The following is an 11,339-nucleotide window of genomic DNA, read 5'->3' as shown; positions in this document are numbered from 1 at the left end:
AAACTGTTTCTTGACTGTTGAACTCAAGCTGTCTCGTTGTTTACGTTGACTCGATAAATAGTGCTTAGTTATATATCATATCAGGGAATAGTTGTATTAAAGTACAACTACTGTACTTTCACATTTGTTCTTTTTCACTTCAGGAAATAAAATCTGTCCAATCCTTTCTAATAAAAATTGATTTGGATAAAGTTTATTTGTTTTTCGTTAATTTTGCTTGTGTGTATTTTGATGTAAGCTTTTACTCGCTAAAACTTAAAAACAGCTGGAATCAGTTTTAGAGAAGGAGTTTGTTCTCATCCCCTTTATCTCATAGAATGGCAAGTAAAATGTGATTTCAGTCATTGTTCGAGTTTAAACGAGACGTTTTATAGAAATTTTGAGACCTGGAACTGAGTTCTCTAAGCTGTGTTTAGAATCCCAGTCCAGTTTATACGAGTGCCGAGGGTTAAGTTAATCTCGCTGTCAAAATGATCAATCAGACTGCGTCAGAAATCATATCTTCATCATAAGAAGGGTCTTAAGTTTATTACTCAGCACTTTTTATTATTTACATCCGCTCCATTATAATCTTTAAAGAGAAATTTAGATCTCTTACGGTTGTCCTCGGCAGTGACAGAAAAAGGTTGAAACGGGAAAGCTGAAGATTCATTTTCTAACATCATAATATGCATATTCTTTCTTTGGAAGGGCACTAAGTCAAGAAAACCAATTTTAAACCGAAGTTTTTACGCTGCTAACAAACTCTGACGTTTTAAGGCTTAGAATCGTGAAAGAAGGACAGAATATTGAATCAGCACAGCCCCTCCGCCCCAAACCCCTTATGGTGAGACTTCTATGGTTGCTTTTAGAAGGGGGAAAACACGTGAAAGGAGTTCAGGGGGTGAAGTTACATAACAGTGATTGTAAGTGATACGTGTTATTGAAGCAGTGCTTACTTGCTCGAAGTCTGTTTAATTTGATCATTTTTCCAAAGGATCGATCGATAGGACATGTTGATACTAGGGATACTTCTCAAAACTGGCTATGGAAAGAGTATCTACTAAGGATTATTTTTAAATCATTTGTGATCGGACTCCCCATAATTTTTTTTAACCTTTAACAGGCGCAACATATGTCCAGGAGTTCACCTGGTAGATGAACGATTCATGTTGGAGTATGAGTTTGTCAGTTGTCGAATCAAAGGCTATGAAAACATGTTTTTCAGGACTTGATCGACACTTGAAGGTTTAAGTCAAAGTACAAAGCCTTCAGGGAAATGGATAAAGCAAAGAAGGCTCCAGAATGACTCTCAAATGAGCTCCTAAAACAGTGTCACTGGTATTATTAGCTATTCATCTCAACTGTCGGAGTACTTTGGAGTCTACCAAAACGTGAACTGAATATGTAACTAAGAGTTCGTCGCAATTCTTTTCTTTTCTACACCGACGAAAAAAGTACAACTTCAGCAACAAAACAAATGGGGACAAAATGTGAATTGATTTTGCCTTTCAAGACATATTCTGTTTCTTAACTTTTCATTGCTATGGGTAATTATCCAAACAATCTATTCTCCCCATTGTCATCTCTGTACATTCGTAAACGTGGAGTTTTTACGCTTTTGGGGATTGTTTCACATGAAATTCTACACGCTCCATAATAAGGCGCTATTTAATTTTGTTTTCTAACGCCCCACGGCCTTAAAAGGGTTCGAATGTTCAAGAAGAAAATTTTTGTGTATGTGTTTAAGGGGGGGATCAGCTTTTGTATGGGCTTTGACACTTTAAGCGATGATTAAGCAAGATACGCACAAGATGAATTTTCGTTCTTAGGGAGTTATTAGTTTATTTCTTGTTCAAAATTTTCTTTGTCGAACCGAAACAGGGAAAAGAAAAACCTCCACGATGCTCAGTGTGTATACTCTCAAACAGAAATAAAACTATGTTTATAACTTGTGGTGTCACTATGTGTTTACTCTCTGTGAAAACCCCTCTCTGTGAGAACCCCTCAAAACATTGAAATAAGAATAATTGGGGCTTTCGCCGAAGCGGATACCTGAAATCAGAGTTGTACTGCTCAAGAATTCAGAGATAAGAAGCGCCACGCACAATTTGACTCAAGTGCCCACTAAAAGGGGAACAGAGTTAGCAACTTTAGTTGAACTTAGAAGCCATAAGAAACTTTCTTGATACCATGAGATGACATGGAACGTGATTCATTGTAAACAATCAATGTGCAAGGAATACCCTACGCGAAGTCAACGGCATTGACTGCACTGTTTTTGTTGATTGAGCCTCCTGTCCCGTGTGTCCAACTATAACATCCGATATATGATCAACATTCCTGCGGTGAGACGAACATTTCAAGTAGAGTCTACCTAAACGTGAATTGAATATGTAACTAGTTGGAAGGTGCACTTCCTTCTTTCACAGAGACGGCAGTAAAAAACGAAAAACATCTCTGAGATCTGACTCACATGCTCAAGTAAAGAAAGGTGCTAATTGCGATGCTATAACGTCGACCATCACGTGCTTAGCGCGAGTTGAAGAAAATTCTAATCAGTATTTCTATGAAAATCTACGAGAGATCTCGATACTTTAAAATGTCAAGTTTTATGTGCAAAAGAACCAGTTCACACTGAGCTTTCTCAAGATTTTCTCTCCTTCTGTCGTAACGTTTGCTGAAGAAGAAAAGCAGAAAAGATGAAAACATTTAAGCATTATAAATATAATTACGCCCCGTAAAGAAGGGCATAGGGTAAAACGTGGACTGGACCATTAAAACCTGGCACTATTGGACTATTTTTGAGCCTTTTTTTTTGGACCATTTTTTGGCTCATTAAAAATCTTTCGACGTCTCTTTTAGGTCACGCTACATAATAAGAATACCAACGACCTGGCTTCATGGGAGTCTTTTATCAAGTTAACGAAAGTCTTATGTTCTTTGATATATAAATTCGATAGAGGCATGCCATGAAGGTTAATTTCTCAGTCTTACTAATGATGTACCGTTACTTTTTCCGGATCAACAAATAGAAACGGTCTAAAACCGTGTGTTTTCTTTGAGGCAGGCTAATTGAATAGAAACAAGTTTTGGTCGAGTTCCATAAAATAAATTACTAAATAACCTCGCTTGCTCGAGTTGCACTAAAGAATATTGGCCTTATGTCCGAACTATCATGACCTCGGGCCGATATTCACAGTGTGTCCCATCATTAAATTATAATCTTACATCTAGATGACGCTCGAATCGAATATGGGGTTCTAATGGCCGCGAAAACCTTTTTCCTGACATTCAGGAATTGCATAAATATTACTGTGGCCATTAGTGGAAAAGTGGCTGTTACAGTTTTCATCAAAACGCAAAACGTTCGATAATCAACTGCATGATCTTTATTTCCTAGATTCGATTTTTAATAGAGGAATTACAGTTTTCAAAGCCGTCTTTCTGTCAGTTTTCGAGCAATAAGCTTAGTTTCTCTTTACACTTTATTGCAAAACATTTAGATAACAATATTAAACTACATTTTTAAAATTCGCATTTACACTTCTTAAAATACATTTGGAATATAGGTATAAATTGGTTTCAATTTCATTTTGCATTTCTTTTATTTCTATTTAGCAACAGCTAATGGGAAACCCGCAGTTTAGTGTTTTTATGCTATTGTTTGGAAAACAATGGGTAAAGTTGTGCATTGCATACACAGGCAAGAGCCGTCTACAGCTTATGCTTTTCCTAAAAGTATGGTATGTTACACACAGCAAGAGATCTAACGGTCTGAGTATACGACTTCGGATCAGTCACAGCTATGGGTGCTTGAGCCAAGATTTGTGCCTCGATTGCTGCACAAGTAACCTTTCCATTTCCTGGCGAGAAAGATGGTGGTTTGGCGTCCACGAGGCTAATAGCACCAAATGAGAGAGCCAACAACATGGTAACAACAATCTAAAACAACCAGTAGAAAACACAATGGTTACAAAAATATTTGGCTTTTTGTTTCATGTGAATATATGGTGTATTTAGTTGAGAGATGGTGTCAAGTTCTGCGCCTAGTTAAGGTCCTCTTTTGATTTCTCTCTCGACCAGTCTATAGACAAAATAACATGATGTTCATTGTTGAAACCGATCCGTCAAAGAAGCAAATAAAAAGCAGTCCTTATCAATTTGAAATAAAGCTCAAATGCTTTTTGAAAGGTAAATTTTAAATGGACATAAGATGAAAGATTTCCAGGGAGAGAGAAATTGTCTCAAGGAATGTCTTTCTCTGACGCATTTAGACGTGGATCAAAACACATTTTTGTTTTTTTCTCTTCCGGGGTCATGATTAATCAAGTTCTTTAGATCACGAATTCATGGCAAATTTTTTAGAAAAGGAAGAAATATATTCATCATATTTCAACCCTTATTATATATGCGACAGTTATGACTTATGACTTAAGTCAAGACTCAGCAGATACCAATTAAAATCAAAGAAAGAGATTAGTATTTTCTTTACTAGCTTAACTTATTGTATTAAGCCATTGCTTTCCGAAAGCGTGACCTAAAAGAGACGTCGAAAGATTTTTAATGAGCCAAAAAATGGTCCAAAAAAAAAAAGGCTCAAAAATAGTCCAATAGTGCCAGGTTTTAATGGTCCAGTCCACGTTTTACCCTATGCCCTTCTTTACGGGGCGTAGTTATATTTATAATGCTTAAATGTTTTCATCTTTTCTGCTTTTCTTCTTCAGCAAACGTTACGACAGAAGGAGAGAAAATCTTGAGAAATCTCAGAGTGAACTGGTTCTTTTGCACATAAAACTTGACATTTTAAAGTATCGAGATCTCTCGTAGATTTTCATAGAAATACTGATTAGAATTTACTTACTAAAAACACTAGATGGGCGATATTAGACTTTGCAGAAAGATTCTAGTGGAAGAAATATTCCTATTTGTCAGAGGTGATCCCATCGGACGTTTCTCAATGCCTCCTTTATAAATCACCTATTATTTGACCATTTTCTCTTTGTCTCGACGAGAAAATTAATTGATCATTTATCATTCAACATTGACACTCTAATGTTCGAATACGGGGTGAGGTACGAACTATAGTGGCCTGTTCACGAGAGGCCTATCACTGAAGAGAAAAGACTGTATTCATCGTTTTTATATTATATTGTTTCGGGTAATAAGTTAATTGAGATGCATGAGAAAGTAACAGAAGATGATTCATGTCATCAAAGTTTCATTACATAAATAAAATATCGACTAAAGAAAAAACGGTGATAACCACACCTGTTTTGGATTGATGAACATTTTGTATTCTGTGATTGTTTTACGTCTTCTCGTAAACAGGTATCTTTGAACGTTTCCTTTGCTCAGTATTGATGTATAACCTTCTCATCATAGACTCTTATATATCCACCACGGACCAAAACTATCTAAATTTTCCGGTCTTTAAAAGATGAAACCGTCATGTTTCATGGCTCGGGATTTACTTTCTTGAGAAATCAGCATCCTTTGGGTTTGTTTCAGATGGTGGTCAAATTAACTTATTTTCGTCATTCAGTTCTCATAGCTTAATGCCTCTGGCATGTTGATAGACATTTACGAAACGAAACATATGTGGGATTGGTATGCAGGAAAAAATAGTTTTTGAGAACGATCTTAAAAAACCCTTTTCTGAAATATTGTTCTAGTTAAACTTTTTAAAATATGCAAACGATTCCCCTGCATTTCTCAGTTGCATCAGCCACTGAAACAACTAATTTTTCGACAAAGATCAATAGATTGTAAAATAAAATTTCTTAATTTAGTCAGTGAACCGCTTGGGTAGCCAAGTCAAAGTAATCATCATTGATTCGGATTTTACGATTAAAATACAAATACTTATACTTTCGAGTACCCAGGCAAGAGGACCTGTAATAGCTCGGGTGACGCTTCTTTAAAAGAACTTTTAAAAGATTCTTATTATTTTATTTATCAGTGCCTGGCATACTAATATATTAGAGTACTTGTCTCTGGTAATGATCTTAGGCATCTAGTTAACCAACTATAAAACTAAAAGAAATTAGATGTTTGGAATTGACGAACGTGCAGATGATCCAATTAAAAGAAGAGAAGGAAAACGCTGGGACTACATCAAATACAAGAAAGCTGAAAACATTCCTATTGCTTCAAGACCATTATCAATGGTGCTTTAAGTATCAGAAAATTATTCGTCTGAGCTTCAGTAACAATGAAGGAAAGGAGAAGAATCATGAACGTTGGTCGCGGATATAATTGGTCCTAGTATACTTCTTTTTTTTTAATTTTAAGCCTGTTATTCAAAACATGATGTTCAAATTGTTGCTTATATTTAGAAGCGATTCTCTCTCCAAGATCTCAGTTGACGCACCATTCAAAGAGTGAATATATAACGTTCCACAAAAAATGTCGACTTCAAGGAGGGTAAAAAAGTAAGGATGGTTAGAAATTTCCAACAACCTCACCGTTTCTCATACCACTTAATAAGGTTATGTGACGTCCCCCAATTCACCTGTTCTCTCATTTTCTTTCACCTGTTTCGTCTCATAACGGGAAGTCAGTTATCTGAGGATGTAACTTCCTGTAATGTCACGGATAATGCGAACAGTTGCTTCAAGCAAAAGTGTTGATACACAAAAATCAAATGCTCAGAAACATAGGAGGCTAGTTTAAGTTTTCTACTCAACGTTATCGTTAGAGAATTCAAAGTGAATTCATAATCCGAAATTGAATGTGCGCGCTTTTACCTTAAGAATTTTTTTCAATGGCTTATCAGGCATTTGGTGAGGTTCAGTAACTGAAATGTTCACAACTCGAATAAGTTGTCTATTTTTTGAGAGTTAGGGAGGGCATGGTCTTAAAGTGACCTTAAAACTGCACAATCAAAATGTTGTAAACTCAAACACAAAAAGTGTAGCTACTTTTCAAAATCAATTAGTGATTATAGAATAACATTCTGTTGTACATATATAAAAACCTTTCACTAGATTCATCGTCTGCGACGGACAGTTGGAGAACAATGACCTGTATACAACTTTTTCAACTGTTCCGTTTCGAAAATGTTTTTGTTCAGGGATACTATTCCATTAAAAGATTTTAACCATCAGAAGTGGATGGACAATCAATAAATCATTTTTGATGTTAACCAAACGTATTACGCAAAATATAGTAAGGTCTGAATTGGTATCACTCTCATTCGTAATGGAGAAAGGATATATTTATTTTAGGAGGAGTTTTTAAGAGTCGCAAGTGAGTTCGACCTACAACTTAAATAAAAAAATTTGATTAATAGTGACACGACTACTGAACCTAAAATTAGTTCATACACCTTAAACTCTTAACTGGCGAAGTTGCGCTCGGCATGTAGTTAATTCTTTGACTGTACGCAATTTGCCTTTGAAGAGTGATCAGTTATGCAATTGTTACTATTTGGAAAAGTAAATTTATTGCTGAGTTGAACAATTTGGTTAAATACAGGAATTCTGGAGTATAAACTGGCCTCACTTAGAGATGCTAAAATTACAGAATAAACATAGGGTCATTTTAACTTCAACAGTACACGCATTATTATATTTTTCTTCTTTTTTTAGTTACTGGAGATTGAGAGGGGTGGAGGGAGGAGACTTAATTGATCATACGCGGATGCCATGATAAATCTTCTAATCTTAACCTATTGTGGGCATTTAGTCTGCATAGAAAGGTACGCAACTGGACGTAATGCTTCATGATTCGCCAAAGATTTGTTGCGTCTTTTAAGCACCAGAATTTTTAAACTATGTTTCAATTTGTTAGTAGCAACAGCATTGCGAGTTTAATCAGTTACTACTAAACTATTAAATGATCATTCAGTCATGAGGGCAATTTTAAAATTTTTGAATATCTTAATTGATTGGCTTTGACACTCCCGAATAATGTAAAGGGTATTGACCGTTGACTTTCTTTTCCTTGGATGTTCCAAATCGTTTACATAACTGTGTTTACGATAGGAAAAATGCTCGGGTTGTTGCAGTTTTTGTCAAATATCTATTTTCTACCTGTATGCGATTTCATCTAAAACGTTATTGAATCAAATAATCCTTATTTTCTACATTCGATCCTTAGTGGCGGGGAAAAAGCAGTTTTTGCGAAGTTTTAGACTTACTTTATTGAAGAACACTTGCATGAGAATATCAAATTACATATTTTTGATTCATACATGTACGTCACAAAATACCTTTCCACGTATTATAGTTAGCTATTTCCTTATTTTAACATTTCATTTTTTCATCATTTCTGTAATGTATTACTAGAGCATTTGTTTATCCTTTTGATATGATATTTTTAGCAACAAGTGGCATTAAATCCGCAATTCAGGTTTTTGTTACCGTTGTTTGGAAAACAATGATGGTTAAAACTGTAATGTGCCTTTCTCACCGATAGCTCTCCACATCTTTTGCATTTCTTACAAGTAGGTATTGTTACAAGAATAACGCATACAACAAGCGATCTGAGATTCTCAGTATTCAAGCTCGATTCAGATACATCTACTGGTGTTTGAGCGAGGATTTGCCTCTCTATTGCTTTAAAAGTGACCTTTCCATTTCCAGGCAAGAAAGACGGCGGTTCGGCGTCAATGAGCTTAATGGCACTGAGAGACAGAGCCAACACCATTGAGAGTGTAAAAGCATGGCTGATCTGAAACAAACCATGTAAGGTATCAGCCTTGAAAAAACTAATTTTGTGCAAAAGAAAGTCATTCTAGCCGAACAATTTGTCATTTCTTTTAGGCGTTGATCTGTTCATCGTGGCTAGTCCAGGCAGTTTGAACATCACTTATTAGGTATTTTTTTATGTCGTTAATTTTTATGTCGCATTTTTTTATGTCACTATACTTTACGTGTTGAAGCTCCTAACTTAGCTTACTTTGAATCGGGGCGTATTAAAATGATACGTCCACACCCGGCATTATGGCTCAAGTAATGACTTATCAACTTAGCGCACTATCTGTCTCCTAGTTCCTCTGTCTCTCTGATTATGTAGTCACTTACCTTAAAATATAATTTAAAACATTAAAGTATCATTTGAAATCTAGTTTTGCGACAAAGTTCCTAATGTTAGCTCATGTTCCTTAAACTCTTTACTGGGGAGACCGCCTTCTTCATAAAGTTCTTTGACCACATGCAATTTACCTTTGAAAAGTAACTTAGAGATGCCAAGATAATGAAATAAACTCTGAATCATTTTATACCAGCAGTGCACGTATAGTTATCTTTTTTTCATTTTTTTTAAATTAGAAATAGGGAAGGAAAAGACTCAAATGATCATACGCCAAAGCTGGGATGAATCATCGAATCTTAAGTCTGCATATAACGATTATCAATACAATCGAAACAATCAAAACATTTTTACTGGGCTATTTTGACGTATTTTTAATCCAGTTATTGTAGTTCTTCAAAAGCAACTTACGGGAAACGTGCCTTCTAAGCCAAGAAGGCAACGTTTAAAGTTGTGTATATTTGTAAACAAGACGTTTAAGATCCATGCATTTAAAGTCAAATCTGTATCATTTGGACATTTGTTTTTCCACTTGATCTACTTCTTTTTAGCAACAGCTCAAGGGAAATCCGCATACTGGGTTCTCCATGACTCTTTTTGGAAAACAATCGGAAAAGTCGTACATTGCCTTCACCTCCGCTAGGTTTCCACAGCTTTTAGCTTGCCTACAAGTATGGTAAGTTACAATTCTGTTACATACAACAAGAGATCTGACGCTCTCAGTATACGACTTCGGCTCAGTCACAGTTACGGGTGCTTGAGCAAGGATTTGTGCCTCTATAGCTGAACAATTGACCTTTCCACTTCCACCCGCGAAAAACGACGGTCTGGCGTCAGCGTGATCAAAAGCACCAAGTGAAAGAGCCAGCAACAGAACAGCATAAAAAGCACGAACGATCTAAATCAACCAAGCAGAGAAAAGAAAATGAAAAGTAAAAAGTATTATTATGTGAGTCAGAACGATAATCATTTCATGCGAAAAAGACATATCCCTTTCAAACCTCTATTCCTGTTATTTTATCTTAGATCTTTTCTTGAGGAGGAAAGCGACAAGCAAACAAAGAGAATGCAACTATTGACGACATGACTACGATAATATAATTTGAATTGATTTATCGATTGTAAAGGCTATGACAGCTAACGATTTTGCTCATTTTTGACGTCGATTTCCCATGCAGGCCGTGGTAGAGGCTACATAACTTGTAAATCAAATGATTGGAAACTTGTAAAGCAAATCCAATTTCTCTCTTTTCAGTGTAGCCGAACAGTTTTGGAAAAAATATTGGGTCGAAAAATAAGAAAAGGTAGCCTAAGATCATACCTGTAGTACAAAGTTGACCATTTTATGTTTTGTACTTCTTCAGATTCTTCCAGGAAACAGATTTCTTTGAATCTTTACTCAAAGACAGGTGCTTATGCCCTCGCCATAACCTTTTATATACTCTCCATAAACCAAAAATATCTTTTTTTTCCCCTGTTTCTAGGAGGTTGTCACCGGTTGGTTTCAGCACTACTTGGTACATTTTGACGCAATTGAATTGTATTTTCTTGTAGGCTACTTCAAGATACAGCAACGCTAATTGATTTGAATAACTAAGTGTATTAGGGGGAAAATTATCTTAAGACACCCTATCGAAACTGAACGGTTATGGAAGTGGCATGGGATTTGAGTCAGTGTTCCTCTGTTGCAGTCCGCTTTTGGAATAGTCTGTGTGTGTAAGGTATCCTTCAGTATTTAATAAGTTCGTCAAAACATTATCTTTTCATATTATTCTTTAGCTAAGAATAAAAATTTTGTCATTAAAAAGGACTTTTTCAAACCCCCATAAATACACAAGTTCTTTTCCGTTTTCTGTTGATCAGTCAATGAACCGTATGAAAGATTGGGCAAGTCAACCGTATCACTGAAACGGTAAACAAGATTGATTAAGCTGAAACCGCACGCTATTATTCGAACCATTGATGGGCTTTTTACCCCGAGGCAATACCTTAATTATCTGTGACTTAGAGAACTATTTTTTAAAATCAATCTTTTCTTGCAAAATCTAACAGACAAGTAAAAGGTGAAACTAACCGTTGGTCCAGTGAAGAGAAATCAATATTCTCTACTTCACTTGTTATCAGTGTTTCGACCACCCGCTTTTTCGTTAATATCCACGACAACGAAGCTTAAATGTTAACCCTTTTTAACGTAGAGATGACCAAGAAGAAAATTCTCTTTACGGATGAGTATATTATTAATCAGGCAGATTTAGACAATTGAGGGCGATTGTCAACCAGGGAGTGCATTTTGATTAGAGACCAAATTCTGAAGAAAATTATTG

At 35.8% G+C, this 11,339-nt stretch overlaps 1 protein-coding gene across 1 annotated transcript; it reads right to left on the bottom strand.

Annotated features, from left to right (window-relative positions):
* Positions 1 to 9,248: 9,248 nt before the first annotated feature.
* Positions 9,249 to 10,413, bottom strand: LOC113679074 (uncharacterized). The gene is made up of 2 exons (XM_089204729.1): positions 10,337 to 10,413; positions 9,249 to 9,913 (listed from the first exon to the last, which is right to left on the bottom strand). Exons 1-2 carry the CDS (start codon positions 10,355 to 10,357, stop codon positions 9,563 to 9,565), a joined length of 372 nt encoding a protein of 123 aa, XP_089060855.1. The 5' UTR covers positions 10,358 to 10,413; the 3' UTR covers positions 9,249 to 9,562.
* Between the last annotated feature and the right edge of the window lie 926 nt (positions 10,414 to 11,339).

Source organism: Pocillopora damicornis, chromosome 4 (genome assembly GCF_964200805.1).
Source record: "Pocillopora damicornis chromosome 4, jaPocDami1.2, whole genome shotgun sequence".
Classification (NCBI taxonomy): domain Eukaryota; kingdom Metazoa; phylum Cnidaria; class Anthozoa; order Scleractinia; family Pocilloporidae; genus Pocillopora; species Pocillopora damicornis.
Note: the sequence above shows the minus strand (reverse complement) of the source record. Positions and strands in the feature narration are given on the sequence as shown.